Source organism: Meleagris gallopavo, chromosome 9 (assembly GCF_905368555.1).
Source record: "Meleagris gallopavo chromosome 9, MGAL_WU_HG_1.1, whole genome shotgun sequence".
Lineage (NCBI taxonomy): Eukaryota > Metazoa > Chordata > Aves > Galliformes > Phasianidae > Meleagris > Meleagris gallopavo.
In genome coordinates this window covers 2296985-2320195 of record NC_139412.1, presented here as the reverse complement: position 1 = coordinate 2320195, position 23211 = coordinate 2296985, and the positions used below count along the sequence as shown (strand labels likewise).

The 23211-nt window shown below is 47.3% G+C and overlaps 1 protein-coding gene across 4 annotated transcripts in view; it reads left to right on the top strand.

Annotated features, from left to right (window-relative positions):
* Positions 1-22015, top strand: part of MED12 (mediator complex subunit 12) — a 34729-nt gene extending 12714 nt beyond the window's left edge. Inside the window, exons 16-44 of one of the 4 annotated variants that reach the window (XM_085230527.1) lie at positions 111-255; positions 1171-1289; positions 1440-1583; positions 2354-2517; positions 2743-2874; positions 4252-4479; positions 4682-4826; positions 5101-5221; positions 5910-6011; positions 6728-6841; positions 7058-7221; positions 9667-9846; positions 10044-10115; positions 10382-10542; positions 10633-10794; positions 10880-10991; positions 11219-11308; positions 11789-11898; positions 12399-12534; positions 12808-12969; positions 13516-13893; positions 14208-14358; positions 14551-14756; positions 15216-15293; positions 15535-15752; positions 16377-16539; positions 19139-19330; positions 19493-19574; positions 21586-22015. In XM_085230527.1, coding sequence (XP_085086653.1) covers positions 111-255; positions 1171-1289; positions 1440-1583; positions 2354-2517; positions 2743-2874; positions 4252-4479; positions 4682-4826; positions 5101-5221; positions 5910-6011; positions 6728-6841; positions 7058-7221; positions 9667-9846; positions 10044-10115; positions 10382-10542; positions 10633-10794; positions 10880-10991; positions 11219-11308; positions 11789-11898; positions 12399-12534; positions 12808-12969; positions 13516-13893; positions 14208-14358; positions 14551-14756; positions 15216-15293; positions 15535-15752; positions 16377-16539; positions 19139-19330; positions 19493-19574; positions 21586-21629 — 4275 coding nt within the window. In that variant the 3' untranslated portion in view covers positions 21630-22015. Of the gene's footprint in view, positions 1-110; positions 256-1170; positions 1290-1439; positions 1584-2353; positions 2518-2742; positions 2875-4251; positions 4480-4681; positions 4827-5100; positions 5222-5909; positions 6012-6727; positions 6842-7057; positions 7222-9666; positions 9847-10043; positions 10116-10381; positions 10543-10632; positions 10795-10879; positions 10992-11218; positions 11309-11788; positions 11899-12398; positions 12535-12807; positions 12970-13515; positions 13894-14207; positions 14359-14550; positions 14757-15212; positions 15294-15534; positions 15753-16376; positions 16540-17882; positions 18515-19138; positions 19331-19492; positions 19575-21585 lie in introns of those variants that run through there. The other 3 variants (XM_085230528.1, XM_085230525.1, XR_014884951.1) reach the window with 3 other exon arrangements.
* Positions 22016-23211: the final 1196 nt, after the last annotated feature.

The window sequence follows — 23211 nt, the reverse complement described above, 5'->3', positions numbered from 1 at the left end:
CAACTTTGAGATGAAGCTTTCTCTTTGCTTTTATGAGATCCAGATGCGAAACAAGATTAAAGCATTCAGCTTGATAGTTGCTAACGCAGTTCTTTCTCTTGGTTCCCCAGGAGGAATCGTGCAGTCATGAATGTAACCAACGGTTGGTAGTTCTTTTTGGGGTTGGAAAACAACGGGATGATGCTCGGCATACAATCAAGAAAATAACCAAAGACATCCTGAAAGTTTTAAACAGAAAGAGTACTGCAGAGACAGGTTAGTACTGCTCGAGCCACTCCTTTCTGAAAAATGAGTGTCTTTCCAGTTGACTGCCTCCTTTGTCTGGAGTCTCACAATGAAAGGATTTCATATGATCTGCGGTGCCTGGTTGGCTGTATCAGTCACTGACTGTCTGGGATGGTGCTCTGTTCTCAAATAATAATGAGCAGCGAATAAGATTTGTTTCCTCCTGCCTAGATGTGTTTAATTGAATTTACCTTCTTCAGTAGGTGCTTAAGTCTCACTACCAAAGTGAGACCCTGGCCAAAAACGTGGCATTTTCAAACTTTATTTTCTGAAGCTCTACCATTTAGATCTTTGCACAAAAGCAATGAGAACTTTGCCTATGAATGTTAGGCAAATACCCCAACTAAGTGTAGTTATGCTAAACGTGTTGTTTAGGATGGCAGATTTGCATAGCTGTGTCAGTGCCAAGAGGAAACCTCTAATTTCTATTGATTGAGAATCTGGCTTCATTTTTTTTCTCTTTTTGTTAGTCTGATTCTTGAAAGACAACTTGAAATATGGTGTGATTCTTCAAAGGTGGCATGCTCTAACAAGCTTTCATGCTGAGCCATCTTCAGTCCAGAACAACTGTTCTCACCAAGGAGTCAGTGTTTCTTCTAAACTGGGGGGAATATATTTTCCCCCTTCACTTGGGATAAACTGGATGTTAACCCTGCTGTTGTTCTCAGCCTAGAAATTCCTTCTTGACAGTTTATTGTTGTGAATTCAGAATGGTCCTTATCAGCTTAGATCAGCTTAGGGATGGAGGATCAGGTTCTTTGGCTGTGCTGCTTGGCAGTGGCTGGTCTTGCTGAAGGACTGGCACGTGCTGATGACTGATGTCTACTCCTTTTCTGATGAGGAAGGTAGTCCAATACTGTTTTCTGGTCCTCTCAACTTTTGTAGGTGGAGAGGAAGGCCAGAAGAGGAAAAAGAGCAAGCCAGAAGCATTCCCAACAGCTGAAGATATCTTTGCAAAGTTCCAGCACCTTTCTCATTTTGATCAGCACCAAGTCACATCTCAGGTATGAAACCTTCAAAGCTGCTGTCTTCTTTGAGTCCTGACTGTGTCCCTTTATGTTACCGAGGACAGCTTCCTGCAGGGAAAAGGTGATGGGGCTGCTGAGGGGCTTCTTCAAGGGGAGGTAGTACAGTGTGTCACCTTCCACTTGCAGGTATCCCGCAATGTCTTGGAACAGATCACCAGCTTTGCCTTGGGCATGTCCTACCACCTGCCTCTGGTACAGCATGTGCAGTTCATCTTTGACTTGATGGAGTATTCACTCAATATCAGTGGTCTTATCGACTTTGCCATCCAGGTAAGCACAGTGCTGAAGTGTCCCCTGGGGGATCAGTTCATCAGCCTGAAACGCAGTAGATATGTGCTGTGATAGCTGGGCTTCTGTTGGGGTTCTCTGACCTGTGTGGTGGAGGTGGTCAGAACTGATGGTCATTGCAGTTTTCCTGGGCTGCAGCTGTTAGGAATAGGTCGTTTGCAGCAGGTAGTCTTACATGTCCTGTTGCAAGGATTATTTTTCCAAAGGTTTCAGGGTTGTTCTCAAAAGATTTACGTTGCATCTCTTCAGCAAGGCCTTGTTGTGAGTGAGGAGGGGAATATCTCTCTTTGGCTAGTTTCCTGCCTTGCTCTCCTGGAGAGATCCTTGGCGTATGACAGCACAGGCTGCCTTCCAGTTCCTGCTAAAATTCTGTTGCTGTTTTATACGCCTTTGACACTTGTCTTCTGGAGCCTTGCTGTGACTGCCAATGGAATTGAGATTATAAGCCTTAAAAAGGTGGGATCTCCATCTACAGTGAGGTTTGTGCAGGACAGAAGTGCCAGAAGAGCTGTCTGCTACTGTCCATGGCCATATCTCTCTGACACCCAGGCGCTGGCCTGCTGTTGTACTGCCTGAGACGTTGTGCCTGAACGCTGAGCACTGACTGTTCCTGGGTCACATTCTAGGCAGAAAGTGCAGGCCAGTCCCTTTTCCTGGCAGGCCCTATAGAATATGGGTGTGGTGTACCTGCTCCATCTCTGACGTTCCTTACCCCTGTGGCTGTTGAAGGGTTTTTCTGTCATTGGGTGCAGTTGCTGAATGAACTGAGCGTGGTGGAGGCAGAACTGCTGTTGAAATCCTCCGACCTTGTTGGCAGCTACACCACCAGCTTGTGCCTGTGCATCGTGGCTGTGCTGCGGCACTACCATTCCTGCCTTATACTGAACCAGGACCAGATGGCTCAGGTCTTTGAAGGGTAAGGGAGCCTTCCCCTCATCACATGGAAAGGACTTACGAAGGGCAGGGATGTATCTTTGTTCTAAAAGGTAGCAACATCATGCTTGAGGGTTCAGCTCACAGAATTTGAGGGGAAAGGGATTTGTTGTCCAGTTAGCACTGCCGCTGTGAACTCAGCGTAATGAGTCTGTATTCCTTCAGATTCTCTTTTTATGTTGCTGCAGCTTTTTTTGTCTCTATACAGTCTGTGTGGGGTGGTGAAACATGGCATGAACCGCTCGGATGGCTCCTCAGCAGAGCGATGTATCCTGGCCTATCTCTACGACCTGTATACCTCCTGCAGTCACCTCAAAAGTAAATTTGGGGAGCTTTTTAGGTGAGTCTGAGGCAAGTGGAGTGCTGTGGGTGCCTGCCAGTGTAGCAGTTGGTGTTAAGCTTTGTGTGCAACCTTGTTTGGTGGAACTGTCTGAGAAATGCTCTCAGTAGGGACCAGAAGTTTTGGGATGAGTGCCTATTTTGTCTTCTCCAGCAGCCCTTGCTCTGTATTAGTGTTTCAGTGCAGGTGTTTGGCAGGGATATTTAAGCTCAGGTGTTACCCCTGTTGAGAGGCTGTGAGAGTTGCTTGTGCCTTGGTGTGGGCTCTGAGCTGATTGAGTTTCTGGCTGCTGAGTGCCTTTAAAGTCTTTTTTGACAGAACTGAAAGCAGGAGGAAATGCATTGGAGTTCTGCGCAGGAGCCATCACACAGATGGAAATGAGAAACATGATATCAGTGTAACTGAATTCCCAAAAGCTATTCAGCAAGCCTTTAATGTAAACAGCTACAGATAAAAGGGAATGTCCTCTTGCAACAATAGATTGGAGGTTGATACAAGGAGTAGGAAGATGTTTCATTTTTGAGGATGATCCCTCTCTAAGAAACCCCACGGGACTCTGCTAGTGCTTGTGTTTTTCAGCATATCAAAGGTTGTATGAATGCTGATATCAAAGTTTTTGATATAACTGTTATCAATCATATAAAACTCAAAGTGCCTGCACGTCAGTAGAACCCAATGGTGATGACTGGATGATAAACTGGCAGATGAAATTTAGTGTCATTAGACAAAATAATGCACGTAGGATCATCCTCATTGCCTCCCTAACTCTACAAACCAATGGATATATATTACCAGTCAGATAAATGATCTTGTGATTGTAGTAAATACATCAGTGAAAATGTCTTCTCAGTGTTCAGGAGCGGTCAAAAACCAAATGAAATGTTAGGTATTGTTTGAAAAGAAATGGAGGACAGAATGGAGGGCATCGTTAGGCCACCATATAAATCATGGTGCAATTGTACCTTTGGTTTTTTGGGAACCTGATTTCAAAAAACGCTCAGTAAGGTTAGGTATGGGGGGGTCGTGTGTGGATGGACGAGAGGTGGTTTGAAATGTGATTTGAGCATGCCTGTCTTGCTTTTAAACTCCTCTGGGCATCAGCTGTGTGGACACCAAAGGCTGAACTAGATGCTTCCCCAGTCTGACCTGGAATGACCATTCTCATGCTGTGCACACTGTGCCCTCCCAGTAACTTCCAAGTACTCTCACAATAAAGAAGCACCTGATCTGAGCCAGTCTTTATGGTACAAACTGATCTCCACACAATCTTGCCCAAGGCTGTGTTTATCTTACATGGGATTGCTTTGCTTATCAGAGTTCAGTGGAAAAGAGTTGGGTTTTTTCTGTGCTCCTAATCTTCTTTCTCGTCCTGTTTAGTGACTTCTGCTCCAAGGTGAAGAACACAATCTACTGCAATGTTGAGCCATCTGATTCCAACATGCTATGGGAACCAGAGTTCATGATCGACACTATTGAAAATCCATCTGCACATAACTTCACGTACACCAACCTGGGCAAGAGCCTAAATGAAAACCCAGCAAACCGCTACAGTTTTGTCTGTAATGCACTTATGCACGTGTGTGTGGGGCACCATGATCCAGACAGGTAAGAAGCAGAGCTTTCGTGGTCCTCTTGAGACAGACAAATCTTTAGCTGGGGATAAGAAAGACAGTAGCCTTTGTTTGGCTGTCTTGGGGAGAAAGGAAGAGGGAGCCAAAGCTGAGGTGCCTTAGGGAATCGCTCCCCAGCTGTGTGCATGAGTGGCAGTGTTGACCTTCTGCTTTTTTGTTATTTATTTACTTAACAGGGTGAATGACATCGCCATCCTGTGTGCTGAACTGACTGGTTACTGCAAGTCTCTAAGCGCCGAGTGGCTGGGTGTGCTTAAAGCTTTGTGCTGTTCCTCCAATAATGGGACCTGTGGTTTCAATGATCTCCTCTGCAATGTTGATGCAAGTGCAAACGTTTGAAAGGGGGAAAGGAAGTGAATTAGGAGTGAAGGGTTCCATTGGGAGGAGGTGGAAATAAACAAGGGATGGAAGCTTTGCTTTCTGAGGACAGGGAAAAGGCTTTGAATGCCAGAGCTACCGTTTGGTGCTTATTGCAGCCTTTGCTGATCCTGGGGTTACTGGTGCTTCCCCTGCTAGCTCCTAGTTAGTCTAAGAAATTGTTGATAGAGGGAGTGAGGCAGTGTCTGTTGTGATCACTGGCTGATCTCTCTTTCAGGTCAGTGACTTATCTTTCCATGACTCCTTGGCCACCTTTGTTGCCATTCTCATTGCCCGGCAGTGCTTGCTGCTGGAGGACCTCATTCGCTGTGCTGCTATCCCTTCACTCCTCAATGCTGGTAAGTGCATCCCTACAGAAAGCTGGTGTTGTTCACAGTGCTGGCACAAGAGACTGTGCTTAGTGAATGCTTAGTGATCCCCATAGTTGTGAAACCTGCCTCCAATTGGTATAGTACAGTACTTGAGAATTGAATATTTTAGAGAGTTTCTGGCCTTTTGTTTCCCTTCAAAAACTGGTACTGGTAAGGTTTTTCAAGATCTTACTATCTGGAGTTTGTGCAAAAGCTGAATTCGGCATGGGCTGATGTGTTCAGCCACGCTGTCTGACCAATGCACTCAGCCCTGAACTCCAGCAGAGCAGTTCCTGCTGCTGTGGTGAGGTTCAAGTCAGCATTTTGGCTACAGCAGCCAGCTGACCACTTGAGCCCCATAGTGCCAGAGCCACTCTGCCTCATTCTGACACCAGCCTTCCCAGTTTGCTCTGGGAATTGCAGCATCCAAGCTCAGACAGGGTGAAGTAGAAAAGATGGAGCAAGCAGAACGCAGCACGTGTCACTGGGGATAATACTGATGTATTTGCTCACTTGCATGTTAATTGCTGCACATGCTCCCTATCTGCAAATACAATAAAGCTGCTGCAGCTTCTCAACTGGCTGCTCCAGGGCAGTGCACTATGAATAGCTTTTGGATTGAGAGTCAGCTGTCCCAGCACTTACGAAATCTCAGTTGACTGTTTTCTTTACATAGCCTGCAGTGAACAGGACTCTGAACCAGGAGCACGTTTGACCTGCCGGATTTTACTCCATCTGTTTAAGACTCCGCAGCTGAATCCATGCCAGCAAGATGGCAGTAAGTGAATGAAAGTAAAGTCTGTCTTTATTGTGAAAGTACTGAGGCTCCCGCACCCCAAGAAAAGAGATGCTGGACCCTATGATTAGAGATCATGACCTGCCTGCTTAGAATGAAGCAGGCAAAGCCTCATACACTGCTTTCTGTGAAGGACAAAGAACAATATCCTTCCATTTATGTCACTCCATGGTAGCCTGGCATGTTGGGGGTGGAGGCTCTGGAGGCCAGTAACCCACCAGTAGAGGTGGCTTTGCTGTCACTGAGCCATTAGAGTAATGATCACTTCTTTCTTTCTCTCTTGTCTAGAGCTTTGTAGACCCTCTTAGCTTGGTGCCAGAAGCTGTTATTTTACATCACTCCCTTTTTGTCTGATGATGGAACCAGTCCAGGAGGCTGTTTTTGGCTCCTCATCAGTATCCTTATGGCTCAGATCTCTAAATCCAACCCATATTCTAGGTTAGGGTACTGTTGAAGTTCATGTCACAGGCACTGCTCCCCATTTGGATTTCATGGTTCAGTTGTCACGGCATGATTGGCACTGTGCTGCGTGAAACTTAATTAAACTGACCCCATGTTACAGCTGGAAAAAAAAGACTAGCCTCAGGATTCCCTAAGCTTGATTCTGTGGTACTGGCTGGTGCATAATACAGGCAGCTCTGGAGTCTGTGCCTGCCTTTCTTCCTGAGTATTGCCCTTCCCTATTGTCCTCTTTGCAGACAAACCCACGGTGGGAATCCGTTCTTCTTGCGACCGTCACTTACTGGCAGCTTCCCAGAATCGTATTGTGGATGGAGCAGTCTTTGCAGTTCTGAAGGCTGTCTTTGTTCTGGGTGTGTACCTGAATGTTTTGGGGAGGCTGTGGAAGGTGGTGCTTTTTTACATGGGGGTAGATGTGCTGGATGTAAAGAGGACCAGAGGAGATCTGCTTTCTTGTGTATGCAGAGTGATCACTGGTTGCAGGAAGTTTTCAAAAGCTCGGGGTGTTTTGGGGGTCAGGCTTTGGGTTTGGCATTGATGGTTAAGTAATGCTTGTCCTTTCCTTGTAGGAGATGCAGAACTGAAAGGCTCTGGCTTTTCCCACCCTGGAGGTGTTGATGATCTGATGGATGATGAGCTGGGTACCAGGAAGGCTGGTGGTCGGGTAGTAACTGTAGAAACAGCTAGCCTGGATATTTATGCCAAGTATGTACTGAGGAGCATCTGCCAACAGGTAAGTCTGTCCCATCCCTGGGCTTGTCCTTATCCTTATTGCAGGCAGATGCATCCTGTCTGGCTTTCTGCATTTTGGCTTTCACAGGTATTTCACAGGTATTTTGGCTTTCACAGCTATCTGTGAAACATCAGTAAAGAACTAGCTGTGGTTCTGCCAGGTGATGGCGCTAAGGGTTGCTCACCAGCACAAAAGAGAGGGGGGGGGAGGAAAAAAGAAAAAAAAGGAAACAGCTCTGAAGAATTAGGTGCTGCAGTATGCAGGGACTGCATATCCTTTTTTACTCTGGCAGCAGCACAAGGCTCTTGTCCAAGGAGGGGAGTGCTGGGAGCGGTTTGCTGAGATGTGTGCTGGAGGCAAAGAAGATAAGCTTAAGAAAGACAGCTTGTTCAAGTGATAAATTGTGCCTCTCAGAATGCAGCTTAAGTGTTGCTTGCAGCTAGGCTGTTAACGTATCCCTGGGCTTTGCAGTGCCCTGTTCAGTTAATTAAAGAAACAAAACCAAAAATCTTTTGCTCTGACAACATCAGTGATTCTGTTCCTTTGAGAAAAATTGATATTTGAAGAACTGAAACTTGTCTGATGGGATACTTGGTTGCAGACTGGAAAGTCTGTTTGTTCTACCTAATGAAAAATAGGTGCTGAAGGGTATCTTTGGCTGCAGTTACAGATTTATTATATCAGCAGGAAGGATGCAGTGCTGCAATTTGAAAGGCACATCTGCTTAGTGTGGTGCTATGCTTATGCTCTGTGATGCAGTTGTTTATTAAGTGGCTCGTTAAACAGTAGTGTTACCAGCTTCCAAGGAAGAATTGGGACTGCGTGTTTAAGAGCATAAATACAACATAGTTGGTGCTGCTGAATTCTGACTGTAACACTAACAGAAATAGATCTTCTCTTGCTGGTTCCAACCTGTGTATGAGGGACTCACAGGAGATAGAATGTGTGTATGGGAGGGAATAGCACTGATTGCTGACAGAACTGCTTGTGTAAGAGTAAGTGTTTGAGCAGACACCAGTGAGTGCCACCAGACTGTGCCAGAGCTCCTGCCACAGGACTGTGAAGGATAAGTGAAATGATATGTTTATCACTAGCACCTCCAGGGCAAGCAGAACTCATAGTATCAATTCTGGAATGGCTGTCAAATGCCTTAAGCCATAGATGGTGATGTCTCAAACTCAGAAACTGTTGCATCTCCTATTCAGTCATATATTTTATTAGTCATGAGGGTGGGGTTGAGAAGTAGATTATTAAACCTATAGCTTATTTCTGTAGGTGCTAATGATTTATTATGACCTAACTGCTGGTCTGCCCTTTAGCCTGTTCAGATTAGTAGATGTAATAGTGATCAACCCTTTGAAAAGATTAATTCTCAGAACTGTGATAAGCCACATTGTTGAGAGTATGAACCAAGAGGGAGGTTGAGTCAAAGCTGCTAACTTGAGTCTGATGGTTGGGGTAGTAGAGTTGTCCATAATGCTCAAAAAAGGTGTTTACAGTGCTCTCCTGTGAAGAGAGGTGAAAGGCTCTGATTCATGCTTTACTTAGTGCTTAGTGCTTCTCCTTTCCTCTTTACTTCTCATTGGAAGAATTCTCTGATTTAGGCTTACTGTGCTGCTACAGAAATGTTTTATATAGTAGTTCTCTGTAGATTTTAATTTCATTAATGAGACTAATTGATTTTCAATATGAAAAAAATGATGTAGTAATGAATACTTCAGGCTGTGAATTATGTAAAGAAGTATCTACCTCATTTGTTTTGGAAACTGCTACCTGATAATGCATTTAGAGGCAACCAGCTGAAATTGAGAGGCTGACAATAATAGTTTTCTGTCCACCTCCTCATAATTTGTGACCTTATAAACACCTTGCATTCAGTTAGTTATTTCCCAGGCAGCAAGAAGCAAGGTGAATGTTCTTCACTAAGGACAGCAATGTGTTTTCCATTACCATTTGAGAGTTAAGAGGCTTGCTTTTCCCTAAGACACCTTCTAGTTTAACCCTAGCTGCAGCCCTGCTGCTGAGTTGCTTCATTTAGCACAGTTCTAGGACTTGGCTATGCAAGGAATAGATCAAATAAATTTAAGTGATTTCTTTGACCTTTGAGACCAAGTGGCAGTGTTGATGCAGTCTGGGCATGGCAGTGAGTGTGCAGTGTCAAATCACGCTCATGCTTTATCAAAAGAAACAGCAGCTACTGTGTTCCTCCGCTGCTGACTTGTCAGAGTTGATGTTTCTTTGTTAGGATTGCTGTGCCATGTCTGATGCGTGCTGAGTCAGGATGGTACAGCTCATGAAGAGAGATAATTACCAGACATTATTGCGTACTGATAAGGTTCTTTTGAGTTTGATGTTTTCCCTGCATCTATCTGATACTGAAAGCAGAAGCACCAGTTTGATGTGAGAAGTGAGTTTGGCTCTTCTAATGCTGCCCTCATCCTGCAGGAGTGGGTAGGTGAGCGATGTCTGAAGTCTCTCTGTGAAGACAGTAACGACTTGCAGGATCCTGTCTTGAGCAGCACACAGGCCCAGAGGCTGATGCAGCTCATCTGTTATCCACACCGACTGCTGGACAATGAGGAAGGAGAAAATCCTCAGCGGCAGAGGATTAAGCGCATCCTTCAGGTATGGGCTCCTGGCAGAGTCCAGGGATGTCGTCGTAACGGCCCAGTCTAGCACTGGAGTAGTGAAATCCACCACTCTGAGGGGTGCAGCCCTCTCTGAGGGGTTCTGACAGTTGTTACCATGGGAGCTGAGGGCACGGGTTGGGGATGTAGCTTGAACCGTGGTAAATACTCACATGAAGTGTGTGTATGTTGCAGAACCTGGATCAGTGGACCATGAGACAGTCCTCGCTGGAGCTGCAGCTCATGATTAAGCAGACTGCAAATAACGTGAGTTTTTGCACAGAGGGACTGTATAGGGCTGTGTGTATGTTGCCAGTGTTGAAGTAGTTGCTTGCGAGGTGGTGGGTTAGTGACCTGACAGAAGCAGGAACAGGGAGAAAATGAAGAGTGGTGCATACGTGAGTCTGGCTTGTGAAAGCCAAGCCTGGGAAGGATGTGAGGAGTCTGAGACCCAGAGGAAAGCACCCACGGGCAAGCTGGATTTGTACCAGTGACTTAGCAGGACTTAGCTCTCTTTTCTTCCCTATCTCCAGGAGATGAACTCCTTGTTAGAAAATATAGCCAAGGCCACTATTGAGGTATTCCAGCAGTCAGCAGAGACCAGCTCTGCTAGTTCTGCTGGCAATGGAGTCAACAATATCAGTAGCTCAGCGAGTGCTACCCCAGCCAGCAACAAATCCAAACCCATCCTCAGGTAGGTGTAGTCCCAGTGTGAAGCTGCCTTGTAGACAGTTTTGATTAGAGGTTGAATCTCAAACTGGTTTTCTCGTTTTTATTATCACAGTTCTCTGGAGAGATCAGGAGTGTGGCTGGTGGCCCCTCTGATTGCCAAGCTCCCAACATCAGTGCAGGGCCACGTGCTGAAAGCTGCTGGAGAAGAACTGGAGAAAGGACAACATTTGGGGTCGTCATCCCGCAAAGAGCGGGACCGCCAGAAGCAGAAGAGGTGAGTCCCGGGGAAAGGGCAGGCAGTGCTTGCTGTGCTGATCCCACAGCCTGGCAGCACAGCTACATTGCTGTTCTCTCTGCAGCATGTCCCTGCTGAGCCAGCAGCCATTTCTGTCGCTGGTGCTAACTTGCTTGAAGGGGCAGGATGAACAGCGGGAGGGTCTCCTCACCTCTCTGTACAGTCAGGTCCAGCAGGTAAGTGTCTTACTTCTCCTCTCACTTTCCTTCCTTATCAGACAGGCTGCTGCCCTTGGGAACATTGTCTGTCTTTCTTTGTGTCCAAAAAGGCAAAGGTCTTACCCTGGTTGGTAGAGGGTGCTTGAGCTGACCGTCTTCTCTGAGTCACTGGTCACCAGAAAGCACAAGCTGCCTTCTATAAACATACAGCTCATGAGGTCTATCCTCTCTTCTAAATGTCCTAGATTGTTACGAATTGGCGAGAAGATCAGTACCAAGATGACTGCAAAGCCAAGCAGCTGATGCATGAGGCCCTGAAGTTACGACTGAATTTGGTGAGAAGTTGTGGAGAAGTTGCATATGGAATAAAGAATTTTCTCCTTTTTCTTCCTTTTTTTTTTTTTTTGAGCACACAAACACTGGGGCTATAATGGTCTTGAAGCAAGAAAAAAAATCACCCTACTGCCATAGGGTCTTGAGCCTGGAGTGGTATAGGAGTTGTGGAAAAACTTCCTTGTCCTTTGGGTCACAGTGAAATTCACAACCTTGGTCTCCATTTCAGAGATGATCCATGCAGACTACTCTCAGTATTGCTTTCTTGTTGTAATGCTTTGGTGCTCCTCCACAGTATGACAACTTGTGTCTGAGGTTTGTCCTGCTGATTGCAGTCTCCTTGAGCTCTCAGAAGGAGTCCTGTAGCACCTGAATTGCTCTGATTTAGGCTTCTGTCTCATTTTTTAGTCTTAGTGCTTCTTCTTGGTGTGTTGTTTTTTTTTTGTTTGTTTGTTTTTAAATAAACTACTCTTCTCTACCAGGTGGGAGGGATGTTTGACACAGTTCAACGCAGTACACAGCAGACAACTGAATGGGCTGTGCTTCTCCTGGACATCATCAGCAGTGGCACCGTGGACATGCAGTCAAACAAGTAACTTTCTGGCTGACTTCTGCTCCATGTGGTTCCTAAGGGGAGGCAGTAATTAGCATGACCCCTCTTCTTGTGTAAGCTAGCTGTCTCTGTAGGCGCTGTTGGGAAGCACTGTGACTGCTGAAAGAGACTTTGGAGTAATAACAAGCTGTGACTTAGGTCCAAGAGTCCAGCTATACTCTTCTGACATATTCAGAGCAAACTCTGCTTTCCAGATGCAGAGAGATAAGCAGGGGTGAGCTGAGTCTGGACTTGCTCTTTGGATAAGCTGACTGGGTGGACAGGAGGCCAGTCTTAATCTGCAGTATCTCCCTTAACTGAAGTATGAACACCCTGTGATGTGTAACCAAAGGAAGGATTAGTGTGGGAGACTAGTCTGAAGAGCACTCAGTACTTCTGGCTTTATGCAGTGCTCTTAGCAGCTAATAGTGTCTGGTGTTACTGTGATGGCAGCGACTTTGATTCTTCTGTGGCTTTGACCTTTCTGCTCTCACCAACAGTGAGCTCTTCACCACTGTGCTGGACATGCTGAGTGTTCTCATCAATGGCACCCTGGCTGCTGATATGTCCAGCATTTCTCAGGGCAGCATGGAGGAGAACAAGCGGGCGTACATGAATCTTGTGAAGAAACTCAGGGTGAGAGGCACCACATCCTGTACAGGGAGCTGCATGCTGTGCTGCAGGCATCCCACTCTGCAGATATTTGTCTCTCATATCCTACTAGTCCTCTTGCTGTTTAGAAAAGCAGTGGGGGTTGCCCCAGTGGTTCTGTGGGTGTTGGGCTGAATGCAAAGATGACAGGTAACGCAGAGGTGGTGGCTGACACCAACAGAAGCAACAGTGGGATTTGGATGTTTCTTTTTTTTTTTCTGAGGAATTGTTGAAGACTTTTCTATTCCATTTGTGCAGAAGGAGCTGGGGGACCGGCAGTCTGACAGCCTGGAGAAGGTGAGACAGCTGCTGCCGCTGCCCAAGCAGACCCGGGATGTCATCACCTGCGAACCTCAGGGATCCCTCATTGACACCAAAGGCAATAAAATAGCTGGTTTTGACTCCATCTTCAAGAAAGAGGTACGTGGAGCTTTGCTGCCTGCATCATGGCTCCTTAGGGCAGGTGCTGCCTTGTCCTCTGATGCCTTGAGTCTTCCCTGCTTGGGAGGCATCAGTATGCAGCTCGTTGTTGCCTGCCAAGCCTGAAATGGCTGGCTGCATGCAGGCAAGCTGGCGCAAAACTATGTCTGAAAAGGGCAAAGCTGGGTGTTAATGCTCAGCAGTGCAGGCTACTACAGTCTGAGAAGTTATTTAAACTTTTCTTTTGCAATCATGGCTGTGTGAAGAAAAAAAGCCATAATCCCTGACACACGACTTAATGGGCAGTGCCAGTGTGCAGCAGGAGATTGACAGAGGTGGGATGAAAGAGAATGCCAGTTGTTGATGAAGAGCTTTAGAAATGACTGTATTGCCACATGGAAGAGCAGCTCTGGCTGTCTTGGTAGTTGTTTTGTTGGTTTTTGGTTCTTTTTTTTCCTGGGGTATGTGGAGTCTGATGGAAGTGTCGTTTCCTGTAGCAGGAGAAAGATCAGGGTCTTGGAGGTTCTTATTTCTTTTGTTTTAAAGGGTTTGCAAGTCTCTACGAAGCAGAAGATCTCCCCTTGGGATCTGTTTGAGGGCTTAAAGCACTCAGCCCCCCTCTCCTGGGGATGGTTTGGGACAGTCCGGGTGGACCGCAGGGTGTCTAGATTTGAGGAGCAGCAGAGGCTTCTTCTGTACCACACACACTTAAAACCCAAGCCCCGCAGTTACTACCTGGAGCCATTGCCTCTGCCCCCTGAAGAGGAGGAGCCTCCTACACCTGTGGCTTTGGAGCCGGAGAAGAAGGCTGTGGAACCAAGCAAGGCTGATAAAACAAGCTCCAATCCTGCCACTTCTACTGAGGAACGCAAGAAGAAACAGAGCAAAACCAAGAAACGCAACCAGTCTGCCAGCAAAAGTGAGGTAACTGACTGTCCAGCACATACGGATTTCCTGTGTCCAACCCTGATATTTTAGCCCTGAGCACTCCCTTCTGAGAGCTGGAGAGCAGTAGTGGTGAAGATGAAATGTGATTTCTCTCTGGGAGTTCTGGAGCTTTACACTCTTCCTGCTAGCCTGGGGTAGTGCAAGCATTTTCTTCATTTCTGATGGGTGGGAAGGAGGCTTCCAGCTCAGATAGCAATCCAGGCTTCCTCCTGTGAAATGTTCCTACTCTTGATCCATTCATGAATTCTCAGTGCACGATGATTTTTCTTACTCCCTTCTTTTCCTTGCAGGATTTTGTGTTGGGTCCCAGCCGAGGGGTTTCATATGGAGTTGGCATGCCTACGGATCTCTTGCATCACCAAGCAGGAAGCACTATGTCTAGGCTGGCATATGGACAGTCACCAGTGGGTCTCTATGCCCAGAATCAGCCTCTTCCAGCAGGTAGGTGTGCAGGGAAGGGGTGTGTATTGCACCTCTGTGGGGACCTCCTGTAAGAACCCCTTTGTCTGAGATGGTCCTACACACATTTGCCCCTCCTGCCTATTTCCAAATGTATTGATGACCAGTTGTTCTGAAGCTCCAAGGCTCATCAACAGCACATGACTATTCAGTCTGTTCCTATTCCTCTTACAGGTGGCCCTCGCCTGGATACGTCCTACAGACCTGTGCGCATGCCGCTGGGGAAACTTGTTCAGAGTCGTCCTCCCTACAGTGGGGTTCTGCCCTCAGGGATGGGGAGCATGATGGGCATTGACCCCTCCTACAAGCCAGCAGTGTACAGACAACAGCCTCCAGTGTCCCAGGGACAGATACTGAGGCAGCAACTTCAAGCGAAGTTGGTACGTCAGAGCTGTGCTCTTTTGGCAGGCCCCACAGCACAGCAAGCCCTAGCTGTTTGCTGAGAGTGTCCACTCTAGACACATTCTCCAGTCCTGTCTCCCTTTTTGCCCTGGAGAAGGGTCCCTCGTATCTGTTCCTCTGGGCAACTCTGTATTTGCCACTGGCTTTGTTGGATCTGCATCACCAACAGTCTGTGAGTGAGGTACACTGGGAACATCTGCAGCTGTTGGGCAGTGAGAGGAGCACATCCTGGTGGTGGAGTGGTAGGATGATAGTGGCTTATTTACCCCAAGTTGAGGTGAAGCAAAAGTTATTCACATCTGTGTGCCGTGGAGTAACCTCATGGGTTAGTTAGTGAAGCTACTTGTCTGATTTGGTGGGAGCTTCTGAGAAGGGAGAAGCAGTGTCCCTGGCCTTTGGAGATGTTGAAAAAGTGTCCTTCTGTTGCCTTCCAGCAGGGCCAAGGCATAATGGGACAGCAGCCAGTACGCCAGATGGCTCCAACCCCATCCTATGGGGCACTACAGCCCTCCCAGGTGAGTCTCAGTGACCACAGGTACGACTGGACTCTGGCTTCAGCACAGGGCAGTGTCTTCATTCCTGCTGTTAAATCTTGAAATCTCTTAATGCTTTTCACTCGTTTTCTGGCCAGCAGAATCGGAATTCTAGAAATGAACAGTCTTTGTGATAGCATTTACAGGAGAATGATCTCCATTGCTCCAAATGATTGTACCCTACTCCATGACTGACAAAGGGTTTGTTTTTGTTTTATTCCAGGGTTACACACCTTACGTCTCCCATATAGGACTTCAGCAGCACCCTTCCCAGTCGGGCACAATGGTGCCTCCTACGTATTCTGGCCAGCCCTATCAGAATTCCCACCCCAGCTCTAATCCTGCCCTGGTGGATCCTGTCAGACAGATGCAGCAGAGACCAAGTGGCTACGTGCACCAGCAGGCCCCAGGCTATGGGCACACCTTGGGCAACACACAGAGGTACTTCCCACACTACTGGATGTTAATAAGCTGTATTTCATCAAGGGCTTCCCTGCTCTGTTCAGACAGCCCTAACAGCAATCTGTGAAAAGCCTGTTCTCCATGCTGTGTTACACAGCATCTGAGTCCTTTACACCCTCAGGGAGCATGTTTATTCAGCTTCCAGTCCTGAGAAGAAACAGAGCCAGGATGAAATTTGGAGATGCTAGCTGCCAGCAGGAGACGATGTTACTAGCCAGAGAAAGATGAATTTGGGATGTATGAAACAAATGACTTGAGAAAGTCATAGTTGTGAATTTAAATCTAGCCAGTAGATTAACATCTAAAAGTGCAGTCAGTGCTTCTGTTGCTCATGGGCAGACATAAATCCATCAGGAAGACTCTGCAGACCAGTGGACTGACTCCATTACTTAAGGTTTCTGGAAAAGCAGGTTGTTTGAAGCCCTTGAAGGTGCCTGGTGTCCCTCACATTTCTACAGAGAAGCAGCACGGGTTGCAAGCAGCAGTTGGGCTGTGTATCTCATTGATGGCAGCAGATGGGTTTGGAATAGAGAAGCTAGCAATTTGTGATTTTTTATTTTTTATTTTTTTTTTCCTCCATGGGCTCATCCTTTTCCCTTGCAGATTTCCTCACCAGTCAATACAGCAGGCTCCCATGATGACTGGGATGAACCATTTGGGTCCCCAAGGAGTCCCCTCAGGAATTCGACCCAGCCAGATACTGCCTGACCAGCAGCAGCAGCAGTACCTGCGGCAGCAGCAGCAACAGCAGCAGCAGATGCTGAGGGTGAGTGGTTGCTGACAGGAGAAAGGCTGCTGGAGTGGCTTAGCAAACACTGCTTACCTGTCAACAGCGCTGTGCTCTGCCCCTCTGTGCCCAGAAGGATGTCAGCTCAGTTGAGGACTGTCTGTAATAATTTGCTAGGCCATTCTTCCTTCCTTAGAGGTGGCCACTTCTGACAGAGAGACCTGCTGTGCTGTCTTTTGCTGGCCACCCAGCATGAGCTTAAAGGAAAGTTAAGAACAGGAAAGGTTTAATCTTCTGTGGCCTGCATCCTGCTTCTTCCTATTCTAGCTGAGCCCCTAGCATCGTGCAGAAAGCTTGCTTTCATAGAAGTTAAGTGCTGCAAGAGCTAGACAGAAAATGAAAATCCCTGTGTCCACACCAGGCTAGGTAGAATTCTTTCCTATAAGATCCTTTTCAGGGGCATGTTTACATTTTCACAAGATCAAAGTTTGAATCACAGTTTCCAGGGGCAGAAAGTCTGGTATGAATCATGAATCAATCCGTGTACTCCACATCTAACAGTAGATGATAAAAAAGCAAAACAAAAAAAAAAAACCAAAACAACTGATTCATTGAGCTTTGAGGTCTAGAACTAGGTTTGGATAAGTTCACATGCATGTGCCAACAGATGGAAGTATTTCATAGGTTTGCATTATGGCCTTATGAATAACAAATACCCATATGGTGTACACTTTAGAGTTACAGAAATGCATGGAATTGAAAGAGAAACACAAAAATAGGAAATTGGAGGTTACTTGGTGAGTTATGTACCTTACAACAAGGCCTAGCAAGCCTGTAGAACATGGGCAACCTTTAAATGGCACAGAGCAACGACACTTTTCTGAGAGTAAGTGCCTCTGTCAGCAGTATCTGGGAATTGCTGCCATGCACTGGACAGGAGATTCCTGTAGTGCAATCAGCAGCTTTGAGTTCTTTTGGTGAGTAGCACCTTCTGACTATTCAGTGGGTTTCTTTTGGCATTCCTCATTGTATTTAGAAAAAGAACATGCCTCAGACAAGCCACTAGCACTTCTCCTAGCTCAGTAACTTTGTGTATACCTTCAGTTTTTAGCTGACATCGCTTGGTTGCTCAAAAAAAAAATGTGGAGCGTCCAAGATGTCTGCAGTTACAGTGACTCTTCTGCGTTATCAGGGGCATACCAGGTGCACAACAGACTCCTGGTGCTTTAGTTGACTGTCATCGTGCAGCCTCTTGTAGAAAAGATGTATGGCTTTTTGGTTTGCTTCCCATGGGTGGTAGTCAGCTGGAGCTAGGACACTAAATCAGGAGGGATCTCTTGGCTCATTTTGTCACTTATCTTTCTTGTTATCTGCTTATCCAGGTCAGAGCATGCATTTCATGAACCTAAGTGACCAAACTGGTTTAAGATGGAAGCTGGGAGGCTGGTCTAGAAATACACTGCCTTTGATGGGTAGAATCCTTGATCCAAGCTTCAGTGTGTTTCTGGTATCCAGTTATTACTGTCTGCCATGTCCTGTTGTTTACTGGCTCCTCTTTCTTTCTGCTGCTTGCCCAGTGTATTCCTAGGGAGCACTTGCATCTTTCACAGGTCAGGTTTTTCTAACATCTCTCTTAAGATATTGTCCTTTCTCCTGATCATGTTTCTGTCTGTTTTCTGAGTCTGTTTGAGGTTTGAACTGTTTGTGCCAGAATTGTACCTACCATCACCATGTTTTTTTTATGACAGCTGTAGTAGTTTTCTATTTTTGCTAGAAGCTCTTCTGCTCATCTGGAGAGTTTAAAACTACCTCAACAGGTGGGAGAAATATCTGAAGATTAAGAAGCTGTTTGGGGAGAAATGAAGATCTTTGAGATGTGTGAATATTTCTGCCTTTGTGTATTCTTCCTGTAACCAGTTCTGCTAGCATTTAGGTTGGAGCATTGCACTCAGTTTTATCTACATCCTTTTACCAAAGTGCAGCACCATCGTGAGTGGCAGAGAAGGACAGTGAGGTGGGTCAGAGAGCTGGGAAATGTGTGAGAGGAGACAAGGCTGAAACAGCTGAGTTTTCAGTTAGAGAAGGAAAACGAGCAGAATTTCTCAACTTCTGACTTTTTGAAAACAAACACACACAAAAACAACCTTCAGCTAACTTGGCTGTAGGACAAGAGATGACCTTAAGCCATGACCTGAAAACAGGTTGCGTACAGAGGCTGCAGGAGCTCTGTTGATGTGTTTGGAGATATTTTTAGAACAGGTCAGGCAAAGACTCAGTGAAGCAGGTATTGCTGATCTTACTAGGAGGCAGGAGCAGAACTAGCTAACCTCAGGAGACTGCTCTTAGTGGTTTTCTATTCTTGTATTTGTGTTTGCTCCTACTTATTCTCCAGCTGACCAGTAGACCTGTAGTTCTCTTCCTGCCTTCTGCTGAAGCCCCATCTTGCAGAAGAATTTTGTTACCTTTCCTTTGTTTCATGCAGTTTCTCGGCCTGGGGTGGGAAGGTCTTGGTGAAATTTGTGTAATTTAGGTACTTGTAAGGAAAGTGGTGTAAGAGTATGTTACTGTGATGGAATGCTCTTTCCCCTTTTCAGCCCTTGTGCAGTGCTCTGATAACCCTTCTTTTCTGTCTATACAGCAGCAACAGCAGCAGCAGCAGCAACAGCAGCAGCAGCAACAGCAACAACAGCAACAGCAGCAGCAGCAGCAACCACCACCACCGCAGCCACAGCCCCAGCAGCAGCCCCAGGTCTCCACAGTGCCTCAGCCACAGGCGCAGGGCCAGCCCCCAGGGCTGGGGATGCAGGCTCTTCCCCCCCAGCAGCCCATCGTGAGTGTTCCCTTGGAGACAGAGGGATGTGATAGTCCAGCACAAACCCAACTGTGCTCCACCTGCATCCTCCCCCTTCTCCTCCCCTGCTTTTCCCAGTGTTGTGTGAGTGCTGAGGCTGCCAGCCGTGTTGTGGCTGTAACTCACTTTCTGTCTTTGCAGTTCCAGCGCCAGGGCCTTCAGCAGACGCAGCAGCAGCAGCAAACAGCTGCTCTGGTTCGACAGCTTCAACAGCAGCTTTCCAGTAAGCCTTGGTGCTCTTGATTCCGTCTGTAGTCAGTCTCTTTCCTTGTCATTCTCCATTGCAGCTACCCTGGTGCAGGAAAGCAAGGCCAAACCATGCTGTCTGAGGCCATAAGCGATACTGGCAGGACAGTGGCATCAGGACGTGGAGCCCCTGGCCCTAGGGGGCACAGCAGCAGGGCAGGCAGTGCTGCCAGCACAGGAACGACTTTCCAGACCTGCTGTGTGCAGAGTGATGAGGGAGCCTGAGCCTTTCTAGAGGCTACCATGCAGCATTAAAGCATTCAGAGGTGCTTCCTCTGCTGTGAATGACCTCTGAGAGGCTCAGGGAGGCTGTAGTCCTGGGGTGTTCATTGGTGGCTGATCCAGAGGTGCTGTGATTTGGGTCAGGCTTCTTGGAGGCAGGCAATGCAGTCTGAAGCACCACTTTGTGCTCGTTGCTTCTGTGGCTGCTGTCACAGGCAGGGTAATGGTATGGATGGTTTTTGTGGTCTGCCACTGTATGAGTGCTTTTATAATCAGTATCGAAGTGCTGGCTTGGGGGATAGAAGCAAAACCCAGTGCCTGTACTGCTCCCTCTGCACCACCTGCTGCTTTACTGTAACCTTCCTGGCTTTTGTGCCATAAAAAATGGCAGCAATGCTATGAAAATGCCCACGGATAAAGTGCACTGCTTTTGTGCAAGTTGTACTGTGTGAGCTGTAACCGTGCGGTGGGGGCTGGGAAAGGGCTCGGAGCTGACAGCACTCCTTTTTTCATGCTGGGCCACCATTTCTATGGCAGCCAAGGTTGTGAATGCTTATAGCTCAATGTCAACTGGAAATACATTTGGCAGATTTTGATCTGTCTGCTTGGTTAATTCAGTTGCTTAAATTGGTTATGTCTCAGAGCAGGCTTGTGCTTGAGAAGTGCTTGTTACAATCGGGGAGGAGGTGTTTCTTTCCCATAGGGTTCACACATGACAAATGTCTGCAACAGATAATGGCCAAGTGTTGGTACTTACACTTAACTCCCCGACAGAAAGTTCTCAGTCCTTGTGACAAAAAAGAGAAAACAGAAGTTTTAATGTGCTAAGTTTGCTACTAGCCTGATTCACAAACCACGAGTCTGTGCAAGGATCCCAGCCAGGACACTCAAGTCTAAGAAGATCTCATTTAAGCATCTGAATGTAATGGAATAGCCATATTTCTGCATCCTGTCTGCACAGCGAGCAGAGCGGGGTTTTATATGGAACGGATGCGTGGGTCCAATGCAGCCATGTGTCAGCATGCAGCTTCCATGCTGCCTCAGTGGGTTTGCATCGGTTCCACCAGGAGCCATCTGGAGCTCTTATTTGTAGTGGCTGGGGTGCAGTGGAAAGCAGGACATCACCAAGGACATCTCGTAGGAGAGCAACAAGAACCCCTTGGGCTCAGCGTGTGCTGGGTTGGGAGGCTCTGAGTTGATTCTGTGCTTTTGTCCAGCAGCGTCAGGGAGGAGAGTGAGCTGGTCTGGTTGCACTGGTCTTTACTCAGTCTGCAGTGTCAGAGTTGCTGATTGGGATTCCAAAAAAAAACTCACAGGATTTTATTAATCACACAACACCCAGCTACTCTATTTTGTGATACACACTGCTCACATCAGCTTTGGAAGTTGATGAGGTTCTTAGGATAACCTTGCTGTGTTTCCTGCCCCTTTTGTGCCACCTGTTAGTCCCGTGGCATGTCTTTCATTGCACCTGGACGCCGTTATGGAGTCAGAATGTAAAACCTTCACCTCCTCTGGTTTCTGGGTGTATCCCAGGTGACACAAGCTGTCTGAACAGTTTGTTTGGCTGCAGGTGCTCTGCAGGTCTCTCTTCCTCAAAGAAATTGGGGTCCTGACTGCGCTCTGAGCTAAAGCCTCAGGCACGCGAGCAGCACAGGGATATCCTGTGTTTGTGACACAGCCTCAGAGCCACACTGCTGGCGTGGGGAGGGAAATCCTCTTGCTGGAACAAAACCTTGTGACCGTGTAACTCTTGCTCTCCACAGATACACAACCACAGCAGAACAACAACCCCTTTGGGCGCTACTGACCTGCAGTGCTTCAGCCTGGACCAGGGTGCAGACATCACCGTGGGCTGGACGCAGCTCTTCAGCCAGACCTGGGATCTGGGGCCGCTGCCAGCCCTGCTCTCATGCTGTGCCCTGTGCTGTGCTGCCCATCTCGCAAGGAGATGCCAGGAGGATGGTTTTATTGTACAGAGGAAATGTTTTTACTATCCGATTTCTACAAACGTTTCTGGAGATCCCTTGTGGCCGATAGTCTCCCTTCCCACTTTGGTTTCAGTTTTTACTCCGTTTTTAGTATTTTTGTTAAAATAATGATTAAGACATTGTAAAATTTTGTACTTTATTTATACCAGATGAACCCTGTACTACAGACATTCTCGGATGAATACAGAGAGCTTACTTTGCAAAAGGAGTGTGTATTCAGAGCCTGCTTTTCCTCCCAGCTTCCCAGTGCATCCCGGCACCACCTCTGCACATGGTCTTTATCTCCTCCTCAGTAGAACTGATGTCTGCATTTTCTGCTTTTGTGAATGGGTGCGTTGCTGAAGCAGAGCAATTTGGGTTCTGAAAGCAAGCCTTTCTTCTCTATTTGTTTCATAAGCTGACGTTTCCATGCTTGCTAGGGTTTGTGCAAACTCCATAGGGTTCATATGCTGATGGAGAGCTTTACTTGCAGTCTATGGCATGTGCAGGTTTAAGAGCAAAGAGGGAGGTAAACCAGAGTGCTGCTGAGTGCTACCAAGCCCAGCTTCCCAGGCATAGCAGTAACCAGAGCTGCTGTTCTGCAAGACTGGGAGGAGCTGCAGCCCAAATGTACTCAGAACAGTACATCTCTCAGCGCAGTTCTGCTTATAAGCCCCAAGGCTCCAATGTTAGCTCCTTCCCAAGTGCTTTTTCCGGATGGCTAAAGTGCTGGATTCTCAACTTCTGACCCAGCTAATGCAGCCTGCTGGTGTGGAGTCTCATCTGTCAGTGTGTGGCAGGCTGCTTGGGCTTTGCTTAGTTGGAGCTCTAGTGCCCTGCCCGACTGCTGTCTTCTGAACCTGAAAACCACCCCCACCAGCACCCTCCTCTCCTTGGTTCTTCTGCAGCAAAACTGCAGTTCCTCTGATATGGTTTTCTTGACCGTTATTTTTCTTCTGCTCTGGGTGGGTGGAATCTGGTGAGTCTTGCAACGGCGTGTGAAGGAGCTCCACTGAACCTCAAATGTAAGGAAAAATAAGCTGATGAGGTTTACTTGCAGTACGTAGGGTAGGGTGAAGAGGAGCAGGTGCCAGGCTGTGTGAGCTGGAAGGAAGGGAAGGTGGGGCTGAGCCTTCAGTTGTGCTCAGTGAACGCCCCAGGGAGCGACTACGGGGCAGAGAGCCTCCGCAGGCTGAGCTCCTGGGCTCTGCCCACTGCCGGAGGCGCTCCTCGCTGGGAGCACGGGCTGCCAGGCCAGCTCCATGGCTCGCACCCCCCTTTACCCTCTGCATAGGGATGGAAGGTTTCTGGCTGTGGGACTGATGGAGACAGACTCCCTCGTTAATGAGAACGGACGGTTGTGTGCAGGGTGACTTCTGTTCGTCGCCGCTTGTCCCCTTCAATGAGGATCAGTCTCGGGGT